Source organism: Colias croceus, chromosome 17 (genome assembly GCF_905220415.1).
Source record: "Colias croceus chromosome 17, ilColCroc2.1".
Taxonomy (NCBI): Eukaryota; Metazoa; Arthropoda; class Insecta; order Lepidoptera; family Pieridae; genus Colias; species Colias croceus.
The window spans coordinates 10476033-10503027 of NC_059553.1; the positions used below are offsets into that span (position 1 = coordinate 10476033).

General features: G+C 36.6%; 2 protein-coding genes across 2 annotated transcripts in view; one reads left to right on the forward strand and one right to left on the reverse strand.

Moving 5' to 3' along the window:
• Nucleotides 1-1137: 1137 nt before the first annotated feature.
• Nucleotides 1138-10489, reverse strand: LOC123699216 (enhancer of mRNA-decapping protein 3). The gene is made up of 6 exons (XM_045646113.1): nt 10155-10489; nt 9924-10075; nt 8805-8927; nt 7915-8066; nt 6437-6833; nt 1138-2583 (listed from the first exon to the last, which is right to left on the reverse strand). Exons 1-6 carry the CDS (start codon nt 10307-10309, stop codon nt 2102-2104), a joined length of 1461 nt encoding a protein of 486 aa, XP_045502069.1. The 5' UTR covers nt 10310-10489; the 3' UTR covers nt 1138-2101.
• Nucleotides 10490-12446: 1957 nt separating this feature from the next.
• LOC123698866 (endoplasmic reticulum metallopeptidase 1-like) overlaps nt 12447-26995 on the forward strand; it is a 39052-nt gene continuing 24503 nt past the window's right edge. Inside the window, exons 1-3 of the mRNA XM_045645670.1 lie at nt 12447-12640; nt 13625-13843; nt 26561-26708. Of these exons, the coding sequence (XP_045501626.1) occupies nt 12626-12640; nt 13625-13843; nt 26561-26708 (382 nt within the window). The 5' untranslated portion in view covers nt 12447-12625. The remainder of the gene's footprint in view (nt 12641-13624; nt 13844-26560; nt 26709-26995) is intronic.

A 26995-nucleotide genomic window follows, 5' to 3' on the forward strand; every position in this document is an offset into this window, starting at 1 on the left:
GTTGTTGTGCATATATTTTTGCAAGAAGTATTTTTGATACTTAGCTCGAAGGGGATGAAAATTCCTTATTGTCAAACAAAATCATGTAAGATTGTTCAATTGTATACAGTATAAGACAAATTCATGTTCATGTAGTTAAGCATGTCTTTCAATAAAGGAAGACAATTGTCTTATAAGTGGTTAAAGAGATTTTGAACTAAAAATTAAAATATCCGTTAAATGTCAATCCATACTAGTTAATATTATAAATGCGAAAGTAAATCTGTCTGTCTGTTACTCAATCACGCCTAAAGTCTAAACTACTGAACCAATTTGCATGAAATTTGGTATGGAGATATTTTGATACCCGAGAAAGGACATAGGCTACCTTTTATTGCGAAATATGTACCACGGGCGAAGCCGGGGCGGACCACTAGTTTCTTATAAAATGCTTTATTGTTTTGAGACATTGGTTTGCGGATTTAGCTAGTTATTTATTTATTTATTTAAGTAACACCACATCATACATTATATAAAGTTTTATAAAAATACATATTGAACATATTATCTCTTCGATTGTGTAAAGATATCATGTTGAATTTGTTAAGACGCTGTTCGTATGGTTGTCTATGAGAGAAACCACTACTTATAAACGCTAGGTGCCTTGTAAAGGTTCTTTGAATACTCTCAATGCGTTGTGAGCAATGTGAGTGAACTGTATAAAATGGATTCCATAGGCTACCATATTCGAGATGACTGCGCAATAGGGCGTTATACAAAATTGTTTTAGTTTTTACACCAAAGCAACCCGTGTTTCGCTTGAGAAATCCTAACATCTGAGCAGCTTTAGTGACTGATTCGTTAATTGGGGAAATAAATGTTAACTTTTTATCGATGGTCAAACCGAGATCGTGAATTTCGCTAACATCTTTTAATGGTGCGCCGTCAAGCTAGTAAATAACCTTTGGTTCAGAATATATTTTGAGCGTCGTTAAAACGATTAGTGGTGAGTATACAATGGTCGTGGTATTAAAATAAAACAAATTTGTAAATCGTAGCAACAGTTTATTGTACATTTCACAATATTCAAAGAAATACTCCATAATGACATTAAAATACAAAGAACGATCGTCCTCAGTCTGAACAGCGTCACACGAATAAACTCCAATTGTACAAATATAAGCAAACACCCTCAAATAAATGGCGACCGAGCGTTCGTCTCGCACAAACATTCACGATATATCAAAATATAATTCATCTGAAATATCACAGAACACGCCGACGCGTTAATTATTATTATTCCATTACGATTCTTTAGGGGCTGTCCATTAATCACGTGAGGCTCGAAAGGGGGGGGAGGGGTCAATAGTAACATCACGAAATATCACAAGGGGGGGGGGGGGGGGGTAAAGTAATATATCACGTGTATTTATTTTTCGACAAGCGCGCGATACTCAACCAAAAAGCGGCGTTAAATGTATTTATTTTTAGTCAAACGCGTACAACTTTTTCGCATATATTTCATTATTTTTATGTCATTCAAAAACAAACTGCAATCTTTCTGTCTACCTCTGAACGTTTATTATAGTAGTCTTTAATTTACTATAATAAAATTAGATGATACTTATAACATTTTTTTTTATAAATAAAAAATTGATTCTTTGCAGGTACGAAAAAATACACGTGATATAGGGGGGAGGGGGGAGGGGTAGTCTTAAACCTCACCACGTATCACCAAGGGGGAGGGGGGGGGTGTCAAAAAATACCAAAAAAAACATCACGTGATTAATGGATGGCCCCTTACAAGATTACGTAGAATGCTTCGCATTTATATCGTTACTTCTAATATCGTTGTTGTCACATGCCACAAATATAAATAGATCTTCGGTTTCATTGACTTTTAATTTAAAAGAAAATTATTTTGTTGTATCATACATTTCTAGTTTTAACACAACACATCATTACAAATAAATCTATTGACTTCTGTGATATGTAACGAAACATTGACAACGTGAAACACTTTTAGTAATTCGTTTCCCATTTTAAAAATTGAATAAAATTGTATGATCTCTCCGTCCTTATATATCAATATTATGCATGTTTCTACAGGTTCCCCCTGCGGCTAGTTGAGCGCGAGCAGGGAGGAGGCACCGAAGGGCGGGCGATACACGATGTCGAGGTCCTTGAAGATGGAGATGGGCGGCGCCACGTTGGCGAGGAAGACGCGGCCGAGCGCGGGCGCGGGCGCGGGCGGCAGCGGCGCCACCAGCGAGGCGCGCGCCGCCAGCCCCGCCCAGCCCGCGCCGGGCGGCTCCAGCGCCAGCACGCCGGCGCGCGCGCCCGCCGCCCAGCGCAGCGCGCCCTCGTGCGCGCCCTGCGAGTCGTCCAGCAGCGGGTCGTACAGCGCCAGCACGATCACGTCCGCGGCCGGCAGCGCGTCCGCGGCGCGGTGCACGGGCAGCTCGGCCAGCGCGGCGGCGTCCAGCTCGCGCTGCAGCTCGGGGCCGGGCGCGGCGCCGCCCGACAGCAGCACGTGTGCGCGCGCGCCGTGCGAGGCCGCCAGCCGCGCCGCCGTCACGCCGCACGCGCCGAACCGGTGCGGCCCTGCAACACGAACCCGACAAATATGCAAATCCGTTATAATTCACGCAACTAGTAAATCTGCACTTTCTAAAGTCAAATTCTTTTATCACAAGTTATTATGGAAAATAAAGAATTGTTTGCGCTTACTCAGCGATAACCGTTAGACTGGTTGCAGAGCTTGACCGACCGTCAGTGCGTACCGTCGGTCTTGACGATACGCATCAACAATTGTATGACTATGACACTAATGCGCATGACAATACGCGTGCGTATGGACTATGGTCGGTCTAGCTATGAATGGTTTTATGAATTTCCATACCTACATAATATGACAAGCGCGACTGACGTACGTACTGATGATCGGTCAAGCTCTGCAACCAGCCTTAATGCAGTGTATGTGTATATTTTGGTCTGTTCGTGTTAATCGTACTGAGCAGACGCGCTCATATTTGATCCGTATCTGTACTTTAGAATGTTAATATATTCATTACGATCTTATTTTATGGAATTTTAATGAAAATAAATGATCAAAAAACATTTTATTCCCGTTGTTTTATTTTCCTTCTCATTCAATTAATTTTATTAAAGTTAAATGTTAAAGTTAAATATATAACAAATATTTTTTTAAGAAACTTCTTATAGCTTCCCAGCCCGAGACAAACGTAAAAACGCACAGGAATAGAATCTGGTATCGATACTATTTGACATAAGCGTATGATGTTTTGCTAAGGACGACGACGACACCCTACCAAAGACGACGACCATAAACAAAATTTTCATCCAGTCGAAATTTAACAAAATTGTGCAATACGCAATTAAAAATAAAATATTAAAATTTCCTGTCGTTCTGCTGATTGGAATTTCTTTTTTTTTGAGATCAATGGATGGAAAAATAGGTCTTTCGTAGAAACTGGGGCGCCTAGAAAAAATCTATAAAAACGCATACGTTTTTTATACATTAACGTAACGTACGTATTTGTCGTTTTTCATAGATAATTTTATGATCTACTACTTTGGTCCCAGGTGATTATATGATCTAGACACGCGGCAGCGTGTCAAGCCGAGTTCAAGCGAAGAGAACTGGCGAGCAGCAGCCGTGTGTATATTTACACGAACCATTTCGAGCCACTTTTCACCCCCTTATAACTCGAAAACTATTTAAGTTATATAAACCAAATTTGGTACATATCAAGAGGACCTCAAGATAAACAAGAACCTTAAATTTCATAAATACAGATTAAACAGTTGCGTAGATATTAATATCCAAAAATCGCAATTTTTAAGACTGACTGACTTATAGACATATACAAAACCTAACCCACTTCCAGATGACCTAGAAAGTTCAAATTTTGTAATCAACTAGGTAATAGTGAGTGTACAAAGGAAAAAATCAGAAAATACTGAATTTATTTGTATTTAATTTTTTTTTCAATGACATAAATTTTGTTTGTATGGAAAAATGGAAAAGTTTAAAAAAATAGAAAATAGTATATTCACCTTACTAGTCTTAAAAAATAGATCAAAACTAATCAGTGGCCGAAAAAAATTTTGAAATCCATCAATAAATGACTGAGATATAGATTATTGAAGTTTACAAATTTTAGGACGAAACATCTGTAGATTCGAAGCGCCTCTGACATCACACTCACTCGCGCTAGTATCGCTAGGGCGGATTACTTCGATTGCATGATTTCTTTATTCAAAACTGTTATTAAACGTAAAATAAAAGAAAAGTGTAATAAAAATATTGCTCATACAGTTAAAAATAATATATAATTTTACATACATATTCACATTTATTTATTCTTTATTTAGTTTTAATTTCAGTGTAATGGAAGAAGGCTTCGTCGAAGGTCGAAATGATTTAATTTGCGTAATAATATTAATATGAGTGAAACATCTTTAGGCGCGTTTAGAGTAAAATTTCAAGATCGCGTCATGGCAATACCGTAACGTCATGGAGTAAGGCGACGATTCTTCTACAACGATCTTTGCATCTTGGTAATAGTGTGTGTACAAATTCACGCTGGATGTTTAGAAAATCATGTAATCTTTTAAACAGAAAACGAGTTTAAAAAATTGCAGATAATGACGGGGCAATGTGCGCTGACATTCATAACATACAAGAAAATATAGAAAATACTAAACCATACAGAGAAACCGCAAGAAAAAAAAATCGTATATAAAAAGTATTATATTTATAAAGTAAATCAAATTTGCAGAGTAATTTTCTGTACAAAAAGTAATGATATCCCACCAAAAACATAAATGTAAAAATTGGAGCCGAGTTCAATCGTTGACTTAATTTGCCAAAAAAAGAAATGAGATCTAAATGTGTGCCAAGTTCTGCAGACAGTCCAGAAATTTATTTACAAAGATGTATTAAGTTCTTAGGTTGACTGAAAACTCAATTGTTTTATTTTCCCTTAGATAACAATGTTTATTCCAAAATATAACTTTTTTAATTTGAATAATATAATTATTTTCACAAAGCAAACAACTAATGACCTATTGAACCCCATAATTTGATGAGGCTAGTTTTACATACTGTTTATATTTTGTGAGGTTCTAAAAACTAGCCTCATCAAATTATGGGGTTCAATAGGTCATTAGTTGTTTGCTTTGTGAAAATAATTATATTATTCAAATTAAAAAAGTTATATTTTGGAATAAACATTGTTATCTAAGGGAAAATAAAACAATTGAGTTTTCAGTCAACCTAAGAACTTAATACATCTTTGTAAATAAATTTCTGGACTGTCTGCAGAACTTGGCACACATTTAGATCTCATTTCTTTTTTTGGCAAATTAAGTCAACGATTGAACTCGGCTCCAATTTTTACATTTATGTTTTTGGTGGGATAAAACTTACCGTCTGGAGAAAAACGCAAAAAAACCTATTTTTTTAATAATTGATCTCAAATTTTTTTTACACATGAAAATTATCACAATTACTTATAATATTAAATTTTAATGTTTTATTTTGAAAAAAATTCGACTGGATGGGAATTTCGTTCGTTGTCGTTCGTAGTGTGACCGATTACCAAAATGTCATGAGCTTATGTCAATAATTAGCGATAGCAGTTTCTATTCCAGCGTTATTCTAATCGTCTGCCATTTGTCTCGGCGTGCTTATTTTTCACATCTGTCATCTGTGTATGGACACATGCATGAATTGCCTGGTAACAGGAGATAAGAGGACCTTGTGACGTTCCAGAAAAAAGCTTTTTGTGTTTAACAAAAATTCCTTTGCATGAAAATTGAAAAAGCGTGCAATTGAACTATCTATTAAAAATGAGGATATTTTTTATAAAAGTTTTATAGGAAGGAAATCGAATATCGAATTGTAAATACAATTTGAAGTGATTCATAATGCATCACAATTTGGTATACATATTGTGATGAAATTATTTTTCTGCATTCATGGTAATAAATATTTAAAATTAATTAATAACGTTTGCATTGAAATCTAATATATATTATAAAGACGAAAGTTTGTTTGGATGTATGGATGTATGGATGTTTGTTACTCTTTCACGTAAAAACTACTGAACCGATTACAATGAAATTTAGCACACATATAGAGGGTAACTTGGATTAACACATAGGATAGTTTTTATCCCGGAAATCCCACGGGAACGGGAACTATGCGGGTTTTCCTTTGCAAACGCGGGCGAAGCCGCGGGCGGAAATCTAGTTGCATATATATGGCAGAAAATTAAACCGAATTGTTATTGATATAATTATAAGTAAAACTTTTTTTTCAAAGTACATTGTTTTTCTTAAATTGCATTCGTCTTCTAAAAGTCATTCACGTTTCTACTGTCAGTCGGATCGTACAGCACGTGGTCGTGTGCACCGTATAGGTAGTTACCGACGACGACGACGACGACGGGCGCCTGGTGCGCGTTGCGCGGCTCGAGGCGGCGGCTGCCGCCCGCCAGGCGCAGCGCCAGGTCGGCGGCGGCGCGCGCGGCCAGCGCCAGGCTGGCGCGCAGCACGGCGGGCCCCGCGCGGCGCAGCGCCGCCCACAGCACGCGGCGCGCGCGCGGCCCGGCGGCGGGCACGCGCAGCCCGTCGTCCGTGGCGTACTCGTGCGGCGCGCGCAGGGCGGCGGGCAGGCGCAGCGCGCGCGGCGGCGGCGCGGCGCCGAGCACGTTCTCGTCGTGGCGCAGGCGCGCGGCCGCCGCGCTGGCCGCCTCGTCCGCCGCGCGCACCACGTCGGGCCGCACGCCCGCGCCCGCGCCCGACCGCATCTCCTCCCACAGAGCCTACCACACGGTGTGTTCACATCATTTACGTAATACGATAAACATGTCGACAAAATTTATACACTTGTGCTAACTATATGAAAAACTTGCGCTCGTACCGAATACCACATATTAAATGAAATATTACCAAAAGTAATTAGTTCAGGATACATCGCCCATTTTTGCAAGTGACTACTATCAAGCTAATTTTCCGTTTGTAGCTTTATTTTGATGAGACGCCCAATAATTTCGTGTACGAAAGTCTCGATTGTGGTAGCTAACAGAGATAACAAGGATAAAAATTTTTGATTTGATGGTTCTCAAATATTTATTACTAACTGAATGAATTTTTTTTGTTCAATCTCAAGATAAATACCTAAATTATTCGAAAAAATATTTGTCCTACAAAATCTATGGTTTGTTCAAAGAGTCCCCCTTTCCAAAGTGTATCGATAACGAGGTCATCATAAATGATTACTAACAAGCTGATTTTTTTGTTTTCACTTATTTAATGTTTATATAATTCAACAGACATATTGTCCTACAAATTGCGTAATAAATATTTGAGAACCATCAAATCAAAAATTTTTATCCTTGTTATCTCTGTTAGCTACCACAATCGAGAGTTTCGTACACGAAATTATTCGGTGTCTCATCAAAATAAAGCTACAAACGGAAAATCTGCTTGATAGTAGTCACTTGCAAAAATGGGCGATGTATCCTGAACTAAATATTTAATTTATACAAATGTCACATAATATCTTTTTTCTTAAACTTTTAAAACTACGATTTGAAATTGTATCACATACTCATGTCACATGTGAGTGTCACACACACATGCTTGTTTTATACACAATATGTAATTTATTAATTTCATTTTCACATATTATTTGTCTTTATATCCCAATAAGGAAAATGTTTTTTTTATATAATCTTTTTTAATCTGTGTTACCAAGTAACAAACTACACTTAAATAATTTGTATCATTCTTCCTAGTCAAAACACCAATACTCTACCGCAATGGTCAATCGAATATGTATTAAGTTTTCACCGACTATCAAGTACATACTCATAACATCTATCCAAGCACAATAACGCTCACCTGTTTATCGAATAGCGCGAGGTTCCCCTCGAAGTCGAAGTCGTCGGCCAGCGCGGGGTCTGCGGCGTCCCCGAAGCACGCCTCGTTGCGGCGCCGCGCGCGCTCGTGCACGCCGCGCGCCTTCGGCGTCGAGCTCGCCGCGCCGTAGCTGCCTAGCGTAGCGTACACAACAATCGCACTATACATACATGCGTTTCTTACTAGCTCGGATCATAAGATTATCATAAATACAGATATAAATTCCATAACAAACAGTGTGTATAATATGTTAATGTATATAAAATATGCTGATAATTTAACAAATAAATACAACTATAATGCATATTCCTGTATTTTTATTGATCCTATGCCCTTGCAATATATTTAGATAATATTTAACAATAATGGCTTGATAATGGAGACATGATATTAGAGAGAGACTTAGAGAAAACAAGGTAAGAAAATTTTGTAAGAATTAATTCTAGTGCTAATTTTAAGAGGACCTGATTTTTTGTTGGTCTGTCTAATGAAAATACTGTATCATTTCAATTTACCAATTCTAATTATTTTTATTTTTAAAGACTTTATTTATTTTAAAAGATTTTTTCTAATGACATGTAACAATATCATTTAATTCCTTCATTAAAAAATTTGGTAGGAAAAAATTCTAAATAAAATTATAAATTGAGGTATGATGACCCTAAATTGGTTTATTTACATTACTTGTATAAAAGTGTATTAAAAATATCACTAAAAACAGTAATTACTCAAACTTCAATTAAAAGCATAGCTGCTTTTTCACTCAGTCACTCACATGCAATGCTTTTTCCAATGATACATATTTTAGTTAATGCAGAAACTACATGCAGACTGTGATACAAAGTAGATTTTAAATGAAATGAAAGACTTACCACAGTGATTGTTATTCTTGTTTCTGTTATTTTGTATGTCTATAGGCTTGCTGCGAGCGGGAGCTGCCCCCGGCCCTCGACTTGCCGATGACTTGTTGTTCACATTGGTGCTCTGTTGTGAACCTGAAAGTTTTACAAATTATATTAATTTTATAGTCAACACTAACACACAAGTACAGCAATGTATAGGAATCAATTATTTTATTGTCTCTCTTTTTATACCTAATATAAAATTATCGAATTTTTAAATATGAATTTATTACAATACGCTTTAGATAACTGTAAGCTGTATGCCATTGTAGTAGTAATTGTACACATTTTTTTGGGTTGCGATCTGCTCGTGAAATTGATGTGGCGCCTATGGACCCGGCAAGATGGTGGCCTGTTATGTGTATTTAATTTAAATAAATAAATAGATTTTCATTGAAAAACATTCAAAAATAAAATTGTTCAAAGATATATTAATGCTTCTTTGAACTAGTTAAGTGTTTCTGAATGACAGGTTGATCCTAAATAACTCTAAAATATTAAGATGAAACAATCAGGTTTAACAGCCATAAATGCTGTCTTAGGCTTTATAGTAATTATAGTAATTTAATAATAAATTGTAAACACATTCAGCACTCAAATTATATTTAATTATAATGAGGCCTACTTAGGGTTGGAGGCACCATAATGTTAGTTGTAATAATAAAGAATTAAAGATTAATGGCAAATTCAAATTACATTTAATTGCAAGAATGCAGTTACATTTTATATTGAAACTTTAACATTTAACAGTGACTGCAAAATGTGTTGCATTACCATATTTATATGCATGATTAGTCGTCATCTATCTAATTATACTTAATTATGATGTCATCTATGAAATTATCAAATTATTTATAAAATAAATTTATTCCTAACTGTTACAAAAAGATGTTTATTATTGCTAAAATAACATGGCTAGAGATCAGTCTAATGTCAAAGAATATATGTAATAAAAAAACACAGAAGTATACCTTAACTCAACAAGATTTGCAAACTTACCCTTCACTCATAGGGTGGTCTATGTACAATAATTTTGATTCACTTTGTCCTTTTCTATAATTATAGCAAAAATTTCACATAAACATTTACCTGTTGTTGTTGAATTTGCTTGCAAATTTTCGCATACCGTTGCTCGTGGTCCTTTTTTGTTATTCTTAGTTACAGCAACAGTACTATGAGTCTGTTCTAGCGGCACCGATTTTGCTTCTTCTATAATTTTAAGATCCTTTATATCTGCTGCACTGTAATTTTTTTTAATGTTGAATTGGGCAATAAATTATAAAAGAAATTTTACACGTTGTCATACGATACAAAACTTACTTAAGCGTAACTTGTGACTTCGGATAAGGAAAACCGTTTCTAAATGCTTTTGTAAGCGTGATTGTATTTCCATCAGCTTCAAGTATTGTCCCTTGGTAGCAGCCCAGCGGGTCCCCGCAGTTCACGGACACGGCGTAACCAATCCAGTTCGACATTTTTAGTAGTCATTCAATCAGTTCTAAACTTATTGATACTTCGGACAGTTCTCTTTTCACATATAATATTTACTTTCGTGGACGTTAAAATGCTTAATTCAAGTAAAGCAATGCATGTTGCTTAAAATCAACCATATTTTACATCGGATGACAAAGACAATGTCATTAGGTACTGACAAGTGACAACTGACAACTCACGTGGATGTTTCTTTTTTTGTCATGGCAGCATTAAAAAAATCATAGACCTAGTTTTATATAGGTATTTTCAAAATGATTTTAAAATTACCTATAAATATTATTTATTTTCATTTTAAACATTTAAAAAAACATGGCTTTCTATCAAACGGCTTTAATACACTAGCCACGTGTTTGATTTTCATATTCTAAATATGTGACCACAGTATGTGACGGTGTAATAATATCTTAAACCCCTTATAGAATTTTTGAACGGTCTGCAAGATATAACGGCAACTTAGATCATTAAGTAATGGATAACACTCGCAGGCGTTTCCCCTTTTGCCTTCCTTTTGCCGAGGTATAAGATTATTCGAATCGAAAAATCTTATGCTTTCATAAAAACTACTTGCGAAATCGATTACAACCACTCTGCGTATTCGTAAAACATCGAAAGGACGCCTGCGAGTGCTCCGCTAAAAACGCCGTTTTGCACTGTCAAGTCTTGCAGAAGCAATTCAAACATGTCGAATATTAAAAAAATTGGAATAACCTTTCATTTGTGTATATTTTTTTATTTATTTAACGTACATTTCTAATTAAATGCAATTTCTAATAATCGTCGATGTATCGTTTAGCGATATGATCAAGACAAATAATCGAGTCATGTTTAGTCGATCATTGATGCGGCCCCACGAGACTATAATGGAAAGAAAATATACAAATTAAATCTTTATGAACTAAAAGATAAAGTTGAATTTAAAACGCGATAATGAACCGCATTCCTTACGAGACTATCTTTTAAAGAAATACAAATTTAATCTTTATAATCTAAGTTATGAAGTTGAATTTAGAACGCGATATTGAACCGCCTCCCCACGAGACAACTTGGAATGAAATACAAATTTAATCTTTATGAACTTAGGGATAGAGTTGAACTTAAAAACTCGTCGCTTAAAAGGTCGTAAATTTTTACGACTTTCGTGACACAAATTATTTTTATGAATGTGTGATTGTATTTCACCACTTCACTGTGGTATTTCAATAGTGTGAGTCACCCTCCCCGCACCAAAATCAGCAGAAAGTTTAGTTAGAACATTTGCCAGCGTAATCCATCCATTACTTAATGATCTAAGAACGGCAATAAATAGAAAAAATACTTTTTATGCTGTGATTTTATGCTTATACTAGTGGTCCGCCCGGCCTCGCCCGTGGTACATATTTCGCAATAAAAGGTAGCCTATGTCCTTTCTCGGGTATCAAAATATCTCCATACCAAATTTCATGCAAATTGGTTCAGTAGTTTAGGCGTGATTGAGTAACAGACAGACAGACAGACAGAGTTACTTTCGCATTTATAATATTAGTATGGATATATTTTAAAAATCTGTAGATAATTAGTCACAAATGGTGCATATATGTGGCAGATATTATATGGGTATGGTTGAAGCAAGGGTTGAAGTCAAGGTTGAAGCACGTAGGTGTAGCAGGTGTAGTAAAAAGGTTATTTTTTTTTAAAACCTCAAACCTTCCTCAAACATTTATTTAATCAATTAGACTTCGTAACTAGAAGCAGTTTTGAATCGTCATTACATTTTTTTTTTACATTTACCACCGATTCGGAAAGCAGTATCTATGGAGAAGAACCGGCAAGAAACTCCATAGTTGCTATTTTCTAATCAATATTTTAGAAGTAAAACTTCTATAAGATAGGCGCGTTGAGAGTAAAATTTCAAGGTCGAATTTTTACTCTTGTCTCTCTTACGTCTTGTCATGGAGTAAGGCGACGATTATCTTAGATCATTAAGTAAACGATTATGGTATCTTTGAATCTCGCCATCGAAGTTTCACTTCTGATACGTGTGTTCGGCACCTTAGCTCGGCACACACGCTCTTTTTTTGCATCTGTAATCGGCACACACATGTCAAATGTATACCTACTGACAGCTGACGCCTGACAGTACGGATTGCAGGCTGATCTTGTCATTTAATTTTCAATTTTCATTTTTTAGTTTTATTCGTTGTGGTATGAGTTGTGCTCGTGTGATGTGCACCGTATAGAATCAAAAATTTAAATTAATCGTAAAAAATTAATGATCTGTAAATATATATTCAATACTATTTAAACTGTTAGGGTGGAATATGAATACAGAAAAAGTGAGTGATTTTTATTGCGAACATAAACATACAAAATTGAACATAAAATATTATTTTTTGAAACTTATTGCTTGCGTTAAATAACAATTATTATTATTTTATACCAGCAAAATATGAATTTACCGTTTATTTGCCATTATAACCATAATTTGTATAACGCGCGTCGCGCGTGTTTCTCATGAGTGTCGTAGTGCAGCATAGTGCAGTACTTTCATGTTTCTCGTATTAAAAAAACCTATTATAGAATTAATTATTATATGAATACACTAGATATATTTTATAATTTCATAAAGTGAGTTTGGTAAACTGACTATGAAATTCTAAACATTTTTTAATAATTAGGTATTCCAATTTCAAAAACATCGAGATCGGTAACAATATTTCATTTTATTTTATTGAAAGCCCTATTCCTTTCACAAAACTGTGCGTTGGAATTCCAAACAGAAAACTGAAAATTAAACAAAAAATACACATCAATGAAAATTTTATGTTAAAAAAAACTTACGCACATTTTGTAAAAAAACACGAATACCTAGTTGGTCGAATAAGAATTGAAGATATGTGTAGGTACATATCCGATATTTTTTATAAAAAAATAAACAAGAAAAAAATTAATTAAGCATTTTAAGTAGGTAGTTACCTACCTACCTTTTTTCTTTTTACTGTTTGCCTCTTAGAGTATATATTACTAGTACATATATATATACTTTAAGGTTTGCCTAGTCACAGTTACTAGAGATCTCACCACTTATTACAGCTGTGTTTACAAAATTTAAATATGACAACATTATTTACGAATCATACGAACCTAATTAAGTCTTGACTTAAGTAATGGCTGAAGGCTGAACCACTTGTGGTTTGCATGATCATTGATCAGCCATCACTTATGCGCCTACTGAAATGCTTCAAAATACGACGATAGATAAACTCGTAAACGGAATACCTAGGGAGGGTATTAAAAGAGATAAACATTGTGGTAAACAGCATATGGAAGGTGAGAAGGTGAAGGAGAACATAGTGTCCCCCGGTGTGGCGACGCGCTGGGTGGCGCTAGCGGCGCTGTGCTCGGCGGCCACGCTGCTGGTGGCGGGCGCGTTCGACGCGGCCCTGCCCGCGCCGCTTGACCGCTCCGCGCCGCCCGACCGCTTCATCGCGCAGAACGCCTACGAGCACCTCGTCAACCTCACATCTATTGGACCTAGGGTAAGGACCATTATCCATTGCAGAGCCTAACTAAGTGTACGGTTTACGTATTACATCGAAAGTGGACTGTATTTAGGTCGCTATAAATGCTGCTAATGATGCTATGATATTATGGGACTACTGGGAACACTTTAATGGCTGCTAATAATTATATATGATTTACGCGGATTCGAGCGGATAGAGCACTCGGGCGCTGCTAAGGGAGAACTGCGCTTTTCGGCCGGCTCGGCCGTCGCACGATAATACTGCTGAGGCAGCTTGACCTCATTTACGTTATTGCTCAATTATTGTAATATGTAATGTAACTATGGATAATAAGTAATTTAAAATAAAATATTTGTTCGCTGCTCGAACATGCTCCCGAGGCCCACAGAAGATATATATTAATTTTTTATAAGTCTTGAAATGTTTATAATGCTTAGAGATTATATTTCCACCACTGAGTCACTTATTATAGCAGAGCGTTTGTTAGCTATTGGCGATGTCGACCTATCGCTCCTTTTAAAACGCGCGCTTGCCCATCGTTTGAGTCTGTTTTGTTCACATGACGCTACTTCACTGATACACTCTCCCCGCTCGGGTAAGGGAGACGCACGAACACTAGTAACACTTTTTTGATGCACGCACACACTAGAATCGACACACTCTTGGGGTATTGTCCGAGACTGAATAGTTTGTTGCTCTGCTGGGACACTCTGCTGTTGGGCTGCTGGGACGCTCTGCTGTGGAGTCGCTCGACTCCTTCGCCACCACACGAAGAAAAAGATGCTTGCTAATATTGTTAATGCTAGTGTTCCATATGATACGGCATATTGGTGTAGGTCGTGTTGCGAAATACCTAAGGTATCCGTTTCATCGACAGCGTTTTTCATAATTTTTATTATCTCCCCAAGAGATTTTAATGATGTATTGATTTCTTCGTTGTCAGAGTAGTTTGTGATAGGCAGAGCAGAGTTAATCAGATTGTGGATGGAATTTAATTTGGTTTCTAATATGTCCGGTTTCAGATATAGCTTGTTTTCAAGTTGCTTAAATGAGTATAGAGTGATATCATGTCCCTTTATTATGCATTGTTTACTCAGTGATATAAGTCCGGCCTTGCTGACTTGGCGCGACTGTATGTCATTATCACATAGAATACGTATGTGTGCAGTATCGCATTGAAAATATAAATATGTAGTTAGATCATGTAATTGTATCCAATTACTTTTACAGCTGTTTATATTGTATTCACATTTGTTATTTTTTATTTCGCAAAAACGTTCATTGTTGCTAAAACTTATTATGGGACCGTGCAATTGGCAAAAATAAATATCATTTTGGTTTTGACATGCTTGTAGTTCGGCTAAGGTTAATGTTATGTAGGCATCTCTCTTTATGTTTATAGAAATATATTCCGCTATTGGTTTTATGCTTATCATATTGCTGTTAACTTGCTTGGGTATGGGTATCAGTCTGTATAGTTGGAAATTGTCCCGGCTAATCAATGGTATGAGGATTTCAAATATAAAAAAGTTTTCGGTAATTCTAGCTTTTACTTTTATTAATTTATAGATTTTATATAGGTCTGTATGGATGTTTTCTATTGGTAACGTAACGTCCTTGGATATTTGGCTGGATATAATTTGCAGCTCGTCGCGCAATTGTTTCGGTGACAATAAGTGTACATTTATCTGGCCGTGATAAATTTCAGTGGTAGTGTCCAATAAAGTATCTTGAATTCTACGTAAGTTCTGAATTAAATTGTTGCACGCTATTGCTGATAAGGTTACTTCCTGAATGGTTTCAATTTCAGATTGGATTATATTTGTTTTGTTGTTTAAGATATTTAAATGTCTGTTAAACATTTTGTACTGGGTTTCTATGGTTTTTTCTGTTCGCTTTAAGATGTTAAATTCGGCTTCTAGGACCGATGTTTGGTTCTTCCAAAGTTGAGTTATATGATTTGCGTTATTTTGAATTAGCTCGATTTCCTGTTCATATTTCTCAGCAAAGCTTTGATCAAGTACTCCAAATAATGAATTAGCCACTGAGCCGACCGCATTGAAAAGACCGCGCCGGGTTCTTGACCGCGCGTCGAAATGCTGATTCAGTAACAGCTGGTTGTAGTATTGGAGTTCATTGTAATCGTGACGTATTTGTAACAAGATAGTCTGGCAGTGATTTGATTCATTCATGTTAGTGCAGGTTTTTTCTAAGTAATCCGATAAAAGTTCCGCTGCTTTGTTCCCTTGCCAATATGGAGACATGTCAAAATATGCAACTATCTTCCATTTGTCTCTAGCTAGTTGCATTTCACCCATCGAGTCAAAGTATATGGATAGATTGCTTTCAAGCTGTTTTAACTTATATTCCGCTGTAGAGTAGGATAAAATGCTCATAAAAAATATTAATGATAGTACGACGCTTACAAGTTTTGAAGGAATATTTTGTCTGATTCGACATTTCTTTCTTTCGCTTTTCAATTCGCTGCTGCTGTTTTGAATGATTGGACTTTCCTTTCTTTCGCTTTTCAATTCGCTGCTGTTGTTTTGAAAGGATATATTATTATTTTGCTGAAAATTGCTTTTTTCTTCGAGTGGTAATAATGATAACTTTACTACTGGCCGCTTTAAGATCCCATTTTTTGTTTTTAATGTAACGACTCTTACTAACCCATCACTTCCTGGATGGGTTTCTACTACTCGGCCCACTGGCCACTTCCCGGCTGGCATAATATCATCGTGAATGGTCACTAAATCCCCTATTTTAAGGTTCCTTTGAGGTTCTAACCATTTGCTTCGAACCGTCAACTGGCTGAGATATTCATTTTTCCACCGTTTCCAAATATCATTAAAAGTTTTATCTACTAAGTACCATCTAGTCCTGGCATCATGTGCTGTTTCTATGAGAGTATTCTCCGCTCGCTGATTTAAGAAATGTGAAGGTGTTAAGAAATCTAAATCTTCTACGTCTTCCGTAATTGAACATAAAGGCCTTGAATTAAGGCATCCTTCTATCTGTGCAAGGATTGTGCTGTATTCTTCAAAGGTTAAAGCTTGCTCTCCCACTACTCTTTTTATATGCTGTTTTAGGCTTCTTATCGATCTTTCCCAAATTCCTCCTGCGCTAGGCCACGATGGACAATTCCAGTGCCATTCTATCTCCATTTCAGTGATTTCTTTGTAAAAACTATCGCTAAAATTGCTTATTAATTCATTATATTCTTGTTGTATAATTTTATTTGCACCGACAAAGTTCGTGCCATTATCTGAATATATATGCTTTGGGGTTACGCGTCGTGCTGCCATGCGTCGCAGAGCCGCTACGAAAGTTGTGCTGCTGAGGTCGGAAACTATCTCTATATGTACTGCTTTCGTAACCATGCATATGAATAACGCTATGTAACCTTTTGTGGTTTTTACTCCTCGACATTTATTAATCTTGACGTTGACGAATCCCGTAAAATCAACTCCTGTATGATAAAACGGAGGAGCTGGATTGACACGATAGCTAGGCATATCTCCCATTAGTTGATGTAATTTTGTAGGTTCTCGCTTCTTACATGTGATACAGGTCCGAAGTTGCTTTTTTGTTGCTCGATATCCTTTGATTATCCAGTATTTTTGCCTTAAAATTGAAATAGTAATTTTTGCTCCACCGTGAAAAGAAAGTTCGTGTGCTTCATTTATAAGTAGTTCCGTTAAACGCCCGCTATATGGAATAATTGGATGTTTATGATGCTAATGGATGTTTCATATCTTCGCTGATGTTTGAATTTTTTAAACGTCCTCCAACTCTTAAAATACCATTTTCATCTAAAAATGGATTTAAGCTTAATAATGCACTATTAGATCGTAATTTATTATCCTTCTTTAATTGCTCTAAATCAGCTGAGAATTCAGTCGATTGAACATATTTAATAATTGCTGTTTTAGCTTTTCTCACGTCTTGTAATGTGAGATACGTCGGCTTTTGTTTTAATGACGGTGTAATCGCTCGTAATATCCATGCTAATACTCGTACTATTTTTAATAATGAACTATATTTGTATAATAAATTATCTATTATGCTTGATGTGTATGCTTTTTGAATATTATTTACTTGTTTTCTTATTTCTAAATTTGTCGTATAATTAGTGTGCTGCTGCTTATTTTTAAAATCTGAACTTAATAACCATCCCGGACCTCGCCACCATAATAAGTTTTCTTTTAATTGTAATGCTGTTTGACCTCGACTCGCTGCGTCAGCTGGATTTTCCTTCGTTTTTACATAGCGCCATGATTGAGGTTGCATTGTTTCGTGAATTTTCTTTACCCGATTTGCTACAAAGGGCTTCCAACGGTCGGGGTTTCCGTTGATCCAACCAAGAGCTACCATTGAATCGCTCCAACCATAAATTTCAACTTTTGTGCTGCTGATGCTATTTTTTATTTTATTCATTAACTTTGTTAATAACTCCATGGCACATAATTCTAATCTAGGTAACGATACTTCTTTTTTATTCGGTACTAATCTGGATTTTGCTGCTATTATTATAGTTGAGATTGAGCTATTTTTTACGACTCTGGCATATACGACGCATGCATAGGCTTTTATTGAGGCATCGCAGAACCCATGTAATTCAATTGTGCTATTCTCATCACATTTATACCATCTGGGAATTTTAATACATTTTAACGTGTTTAGCTCTTTTTTTATTTTTATCCATTCGCTTTTTATATCTTGGGAGACTGGATCACGCCATTCAAGATCTGCTTGTAACCATACCTTTTGAAATAAAATCTTAATTTTTGTTGTAAGTGGCGTCAACCATCCTAATGGGTCAAATAGCTTAGACATTTCCGATAATAATTTTCTTTTCGTTAACTTTGCTGAGTATTCATTTATTACGCTATCATAGTCAAATACAAATACGTCACTAATCGGGTCCCATCGTAGGCCTAAGGTTTTCGGCGTGTTTTCCGTTTTAAACATAACTGTTGATTGCTCGTCTCGTTCTTCGCTGATAATGTTTTCAATAAGGCTCTTATCGTTTGCAATCCATTTTCTCAAAAGGAACCCTGCTCCGCTAAGTACATGATTCACCTCCGCTATTTTTTGCTGACCTTCACTAATTGTGTGTGCTCCCGAGATGTAGTCATCCATATAAAACTCTTCTTTAATGCTTTTTGCTGCTTTTGGGAAATTATTTTGCTCATCTTGTGCTAGCTGATTCAACGTCATAATTGCTAAGAAAGGTGCTGCTTTCGTTCCGTAAGTGATAGTTGTTAATTGATATGCTTTTATAGGCTGGTCCGGGCTTGATCTCCACCATATTTGTTGAAGTTTTTGGTCTTCTTCTTTTACTAATATTTGTCGATACATTTTTTCAATATCAGATGTATAGGCGTAACGGTATAGTCTCCAATTGATAATGATACTTTGTAAATCCTTTTGCATATTGGGTCCCTTGTGCATAAGGTCGTTTAAGCTGTAGCCTGTCGTGGTTTTAGCTGATCCATTAAATACGACTCGTAGTTTAGTGGTGCTGGATGCTGCTCGCTGTACCCCATGATGTGGTAAAAAACATTGTACGCTTGAATTTAATGCTGCTATTTTCATGTGTCCCAGTTGTATATATTCGCTCATAAATTGCTTGTATTGCTCCGATAATTCATGCTGCTTATTAAGTTTATTTTCTAAATTCATAAATTGTGCTAATGCAAGTTTTTCAGACGATCCCAATTTTTGTAACGCTTGATCCTCCATAGGTATGCTTACTTCATAACGCCCGTTTTTTAATCGCTTTGTAGTTGCTAAGTAATAATCTAAACATTGCTTATCTTTCGCTGACATATCATTTTGCTCCTGTATATCCTCTATTTTCCAAAAATCTTGAATCTCTTGTATGTGATTCAAAATAACGTTGCAATGGAAGGTATTTATGCTGCCTCCACATAATAACCAACCCAATTGCGTCTGCTGTGCTAGTGGTTGTGAGATTTCGCGGCCTCGAATGATCCCATCTAACATAATCTAATATATAAAAATCAATGCCACTTTTCGTTGTAATTCCATAACTCGAGAACGGCTGAACCGATTTCGATAATTCTTTTTTTATTATATTCCTTGAAGTACGAGGATGGTTCTTATGTAGAGAAAACGTTAATATGTACCACGGGCGAAGCCGGGGCGGACCGCTAGTGTATGAATAAATATCTGCTCCAAATAAAATATCTACTGCTCGGCTTTTGTTAAATTCTGGATCTGCTAAGTTTAAGTGCGCTATACATTTCGACCAGCCGGGTTTTTCAAACGATCTATTAGGTAGATTTTTTATAAGATTAGTCATGATGAATGTATCGACGTTGAAGGTAAAATTGTTATATATAGATTGGCAATTAATCTTGAGTTTTCCACGACAGTTGTTTTCTTGGCCCCCTACACCAAGGACGATCCCTTTGCTTTGTTGGCGTTTTAAGCCCAGTTGCTGTGCTGCTCGTTCGGTTATGATGCTAATTTGAGACCCTTGGTCGATCAGTGCTCGCATTATTTGCTGTTCGCCATCTTCAGCTGTTACCTTTACCAATGCGGTGGCTAAAAGTACTTCAGAATCATCTTGTTGAGACGTATTCGCTTGATTTTTGGGGCTGTAATACACCTGTCTTTGGGTGTTGCTACTCATCAATTTTTTATTTCTAAAATTCTCGCTAGCTTGCTGCTTAAAACATTCGTGTAATAACGTGTGATGTGGGCCTGCACACACATGACACCGTTTATTCGAAGTACATTGATTCCCATTGTGATCAAAAATGCAATTAATGCAGAAACGTAATTGCTTAACCGTTTGAAGTTTATTCATAAAAGGTAATTTAATAAATTGTGGACAGTTAGTGAGCGCGTGTTCGAAATTGCATAAGGGGCATTTTTTCGCTGAGGTGTGCATTGACGTCAGTGACCTCTTTACTTGGCTATTAATATTAATTCTATTAGAATTAATATGTATAGGTTGTCTGTTCGTTGCTAATAATTGGTTTGATGTTCTGTAATATCTTTGTTCTGATGCTGAATTTTGGTTTCTTCGTGATGATTCAAGCGATGTAAATTTGTTCTCAAGGAAATCCAAAAATTCTTGTAGTATAGGGAGCTCTCGAGTACTTTTTAATGATTCTACGTATTCAGAATAAGTTTCGCTGTCTAATTTTTGTGATAATAAATGTACCAATAGCGGATCCCAAGTAGTTATATCTACGCCTAGGTTCTTTATAGCGTGTAAGCTTTCTAATGTGACGTCATGTAATTTCTTGATTGCTATATATGATTGCTGTTGTATATTAGGTAAATTGAGAAATATGTTAACGTGCGATGTAAAAATTAGCTTCTTGTTATTAAATCGATGATTTAGGATGTTCCAACAAACTAAATAATTGTCGGAGCTGATAGGCAAATGCTGTATAAGGCGCTCGGCTTCCCCGCTTACTTTAGCTTTCAAAAATTGCATTTTTTGCGCGTTCGATATTGATGTATTTTTATGTATAGTTTCATTAAAAAGGTCTTTGAATGATACCCACTGATGATAATTGCCAGAAAATGTCGGTATATCCATCTGCGGAGTTGATTTATCTCTATGACTTGTTGCACACATTTTCGAATTTATAGCTCTCTTTGTATTGATATATATTTTCTCATGTTTAGTAAAATTAATTTCGTATGCTTCATCTTCCTCTCCAAGTTCACCGACTATCTCCCAATGTAGATTTTCCACCGCTGTCCATCGATTGTGGAGAATACGAAGAGAGTCTTCATATTCCCACTTCTCCTCCAAATTATTCACATCAATATTGCTCACTGCTCTGATGAATGCTTTAAAATTGACTTCCTGCTTCCGTGATAAGTCATCTAATTTGCTGTTGGTCCCCCGTGATTGAAATGTTGTAGACTTAGGCGTCGCTTGCGCTTCTAAAGCGGATCCTCCCGCTTTCGGCTCTAGATGGGCTTGCTTTTGTAATAAAAAATTATCATATGCTTCACTGATTGCTTCCTTTGTTCTAATATAAATGTCGTGAATGTTAATAAATTCTTCCCGCATAAAATATTGATGCTGTGTCGATTCATATTTTAAAAGCTTTTCATGATTTTTCTGGCATTCATCCCATAAAGATTCTAATATATCTAAACGCTGTCTGCAATAGTCGATACTCTTACGCTCTGCACTATCTTTTTTAAAATTCGCTAATAACCTCTTTATTTTGTCCTTGATCTCTAGTTGGACCGTATATAAAGCTTCCATTTTAATATAAAATAATCAAACGGTAGAAATAAAAAATAAAATGGAAAATTCTTACTTGGCTGTCTCGGATACGGTCGACGTGGCTACGTCCCCGGATACCTTAGGTTGCTTGCTGCTGCTGGCTGACGTGGCGGTTGACGCGTGGCGGCACGTGCTGGTGACGTAAGCAGCTGGCTTACGTCTCGCTGGTTGTTGATTCCTTGTTGCTAATTGCTGATGGCTATTTGCTGCTTGCTGATTGCTAGATGCTAATTTTCGGTCGCTGCTTGTCTGTTGCTAATTGATAGTTGCTGATTGCTAGATGCTGATTGCTGAATGCTCGATGCCAATTGCTGGTCGCTTAATGCTGATTGCTAGATGCTTGATGCTAGATGCTAGATGCCAGGTGCTAGATGCTAGATGCTAGGTGCTAGATGCTAATTGCTGGTTGCTAGATGCTAGTTGCTAGATGCCTTTTGCAGTTCACGGATGCTGATTGCTACTTGCTGTACGCTGGTCGCTGAATGATGATTGCTGATTGCTACTTGCTGTATGCTGGTCGCTGATAGATAATTGCTAATTCTGCTATTCTGTTAATTTCTATCCCGCTCGAATGCTGCTGCTAGATATTCTGGTAGGGGTTTTGCTGCTGGATGGCTGTACTTTGCTCGGGGCGATATACGTGGCGACACGTGGAGCTGACGCAAGCTCTTTTATAGCTTGAAAATGCTGGATTTTGTCTCGTAAAAATGCTAATTTTGGCTGCTGTTGAATTATATGCTGCTTGCTTGTTGCTAGTATGCTAGTTATAAGATCATAATATGCTGAATAAATATCACGGGGGAAGAAGGGACACGTGGATTTCCGGTTCCACGTCACACTTTACACTCGCGACGCGGCACACTTTTTTACGTTAATCCGGCTCGAAAATACTAAGTAACAGACTTATGGGATTTTCCCGACGCATAAAAATTTTGCTGGCTTATAGAAATTTTCCTTTCTTATGGAAATTTTCCCGACTTATGGAAATTTTTCTGACTTATACAAATTTTCCCGACTCATGGAATTTTCCCGACACAGAAATTTTGCTGGCTTATAAAAATTTTCCTGGCTTATAGAATTTTTCCTGACGTATAGAAATTTTCCGGACTTATGGAAATTTTCCTTTCTTATAGAAATTTTCCCGACTTATGGAATTTTTCCTGGCGTATAGAAATTTTCCTGGCGTATAGAAATTTTCCCGACGCATAGAAATTTTCCTGATGTATAGAAATTTTCCTGGCTTATAGAATTTTTACCTGACGGATAGAAATTTTCCTGGCTTATAGAAATTTTCCTCACGTATAGAAATTTTCCTGTTTATAGAAATTTTCCTTCCTTGGGGTTTCTTTAGTTGACAGCCGCACGAATTATAGGTTTTTTGTGGGGGAGGGGGGAGGAGGAGGGGGGACCCTCCCCCCTAACGGGGAAAGTTAGGAAACCAATAGTTTTGGAGAAAAATCAATTTTCCTATTCTAACCTCAAAATGTATGGAATTGGTGGAAAATCATTGTAAACTAAGCATTAGACGATAATAACAAAAAATTTACGATACATAAATAAAATACAAACAAGTTGTGTAAACCTACGTAGTTTTTTTTATTTGAGTGGGAATCGCCCTAAAGTCGCTTCCGGCAGTTCAAGAGTTAACCTAACGCGATCATCGCTTCGCTCCTCGCTACCTATTTGGAATTTTGGATATTTTTAAATAAAAGTTCAATAGTTTTTTAACCTACGTAGATTTTTTTTGTTTGAGTGGGAATCGCCCTAAAATCGCTTTTGGCACTCGCCGGCCGCTGCGTAAAGTCACATTACAGTGAAATGGAACGTCTTGGTCCGTTTTTTTGCACAACAAAACGGATAAATGCTTTTTTCGCACAAAAAATTATTAACTTTAAAAATTAATAACTAAAAAACTACAAGTTTCCTAACGATAATATTTTGGAATTACAATCTTACATTACCTAGCTAACTAACAATATAAATATTTCCAACAAATTCGTGCGGCAGTCAACTAAAGCCTACCCCCTTCCTTATGGAAATTTTCCAGCATATAGAAATTTTCCTGACTTATGGAAATTTTCCTGACTTATACAAATTTTCCCGACTTATGGAATTTTTCCTGACGTGTAGAAATTTTCCGGACGTATAGAAATTTTCCCGACGCATAGATATTTTCCTGAAGTATAGAAATTTTCCCGTCTTATCGAAATTTTCCAGCTTATAGAAATTTTCCAGCTTATAGAAATTTTCCTGACTTATGGAAATTTACCTGACTTATACAAATTTTTCCTGACTTATCGTTATTTTCCCGACATGGATTTTTCCTGGCGTATAGAAATTTTCCTGATGTATAGAAATTTTCCTGTCTCATCGAAATTTTCCTGGCGTATAGAAATTTTCCTGACGTATAGAAATTTTCCTGGCTTATAAACATTTTCCTGACGTATACAAATTTTCCTTATTTATATTAATTTTACTGACTTTTAGAAATTTTCCTTATGTATAGAAATTTTCCTGACGTATAGAAATTTTCCGGACTTATGGAAAATCCTTATAGTAATTTTCCCGACGTATGGATTTTTCTTGGCGTGTAGAAATTTTCCTGGCTTATAGAATTTATCCTGACGGATAGAAATTTTCCTTGTTTATATAAATTTTCCTTTCTTATGGAAATTTTCCAGCTTATAGAAATTTTACCGACTTATGGAAATTTTCCTGACTTAATACAAATTTTTCCTGACTTATCGTAATTTTCCTGACTTATGGATTTTTCCTGGCGTATAGAAATTTTTCTGACTAATTTTACTATCGAAATTTTCCAGCTTATAGAAATACAGGGATAGGACGGGATTTTATGAAAAATTACGTATCCTATAAATCTGACCTTCTATGTAAAAGGACAATTTAAATACCTACAGCATGTCATACGTTTCCAGCAAATGGAAGACTGTAAATATTGTGAGGTACTCACAGATATAGATATACGCTATACAGGCTTGATCCCTTTTTGTTTCGATCGGCTTTTACATATTATTATGTACGACCCATAGTGACGTATTTTTTTTCTAAATTGTAGTTCAGCGTTACGTTTACAGGCTAGACTTAATCCATTAAGCCTGAGCTCTTATCTCTTATAGCACTAATGTAACGATTTTTTCCCCTAACAAAAAATACGCAATGTTAAAATTTGCTAGTATTATCGTAAACAATTGAAACCTAAACGTTATCATAGCAATTTGTGCTATTGTATATTGTTCAAACTTCTAATCTACATAGTGTTCTCGCCAATACAGAAATGGGTATCGAAAATAGAACATAATATTATTATTTGTGTGTGAGCTAGTTCTGTCCGTGCGTCCCCGATACTACATTGCACTTATTAACCTGTTATCAAATTAATCACATAGATTACCTACATTCGTAAAGAGAGGTTTGTAAACACTAACGTATCTATTTGAACTAATTTCTACATTTGCTATATTTTCTTATTCGTCATCATACTTAATATATTATGCATTATTAGCATTTGGTATTTTTTACAGATTATAGTATGTTGTAGGTCTTCCTCTTTCTCAATTAAACAAGAATTAATTAATGCAATTATGATTACATTAATTGTATCTCCTATCAGCGTTAAAAATAGAGCTCGTTGCTACACGTGTCAAGCTAGATCGTTTGAGACAGGAAAAAAATGGTTAATTAAGTTTTCTATATTTATACTAAATACGAATATCATCATCATCAGCCCATATTATACGTTCCCACTGCTGGGACACGGGCCTCCTATGAGGGTACAGGCCATAATCCACCACGCTGGCCAAGTGCGTGTTGGCGGATGACACATGTCGTCGAACTTTTTTTTAATTCTTCGACATGTCGGTTTCCTCACGATGTTTTCCTTCACCGTTCGAGCAGTGGTGATGTTACAACATGCGCAGATAAATTGAAAAATCAATTTATTTCCTGCACGCTCGCCTGGTCTCGAACCCCGGACTTATCGATTCGAAGTCCGAGGTCTCACCACTGAGCCACCACTGCTCTTAAATACGAATATATTTACTGAATATTATAAAGCGGATAATATTTTTTCGTTTATCACGACTTGACGCAAAACTACTCGATCGCAGTAAAATAAATCGCGTAACATTAAAATGATTTAATATGAAATACTTGATAGAAAAGCATAGGTTATTTGTTTTATCATGGGTGAATTCGAGTGAAGCCGGGTGTGGAGGAAGGAAGGTGGAATTCCTCCAACGAAAAAGAAAATATCCTCGAACAGTCTACTCGACTGACCGGCCGTTAAGGCCCCGATGAATGATGTCGGAACGTTGTAAATGAGTATGCTCTGCAGCGAAAACATTTCGCATGCACGATTCAGAGCAATATGTCCAGCTACACCGGGGTATGCGGTTAGCACGTTATAATGATATGGTGTATCCCAGGTGGCGGGTAGTTACGAGAACGAGGTGGCAGCAGTGAAGGTGCTGCTGGAGGCGGCGCGCGGCGTGCAGGCGGCCGCCTCACCGCACAACCACGTGGAGGTGGATGTGTTCTCGGCGAGCGGGGCCTTCGCCCTCACCTTCATTGATGGTGAGATGCGTGCGTTTAATGCACGGGGTTTTAGGTTTGGTATCTTGAACGATTCCTTATGTATGTGGCCTATATCTAGACACGCGGCAGCGTGTCAAGCCGAGTTCAAGCGAAGAGAACTGGCGAGCAGCAGCCGTGTGTATATTTACACGAACCATTTCGAGCCACTTTTCACCCCCTAATAACTCGAAAACTATTTAAGTTATATAAACCAAATTTGGTACATATCAAGAGGACCTCAAGATAAACAAGAACCTTAAATTTCATAAATACAGATTAAACAGTTG

What these genes read in the sequence shown, in the direction of transcription:
- LOC123699216 (XM_045646113.1), bottom strand. Translation starts at nt 10,309, where the DNA reads ATGTCGAACTGGATTGGTTACGCCGTGTCCGTGAACTGCGGGGACCCG. An exon ending in CAAGAATAACAATCACTGTG is followed by an intron (nt 8,067 to 8,804) that starts GTAAGTCTTTCA and finishes ACGCTACGCTAG; the next exon opens with GCAGCTACGGCGCGGCGAGC. An exon ending in TCGCGCTATTCGATAAACAG is followed by an intron (nt 6,834 to 7,914) that starts GTGAGCGTTATT and finishes ACCGTGTGGTAG; the next exon opens with GCTCTGTGGGAGGAGATGCG.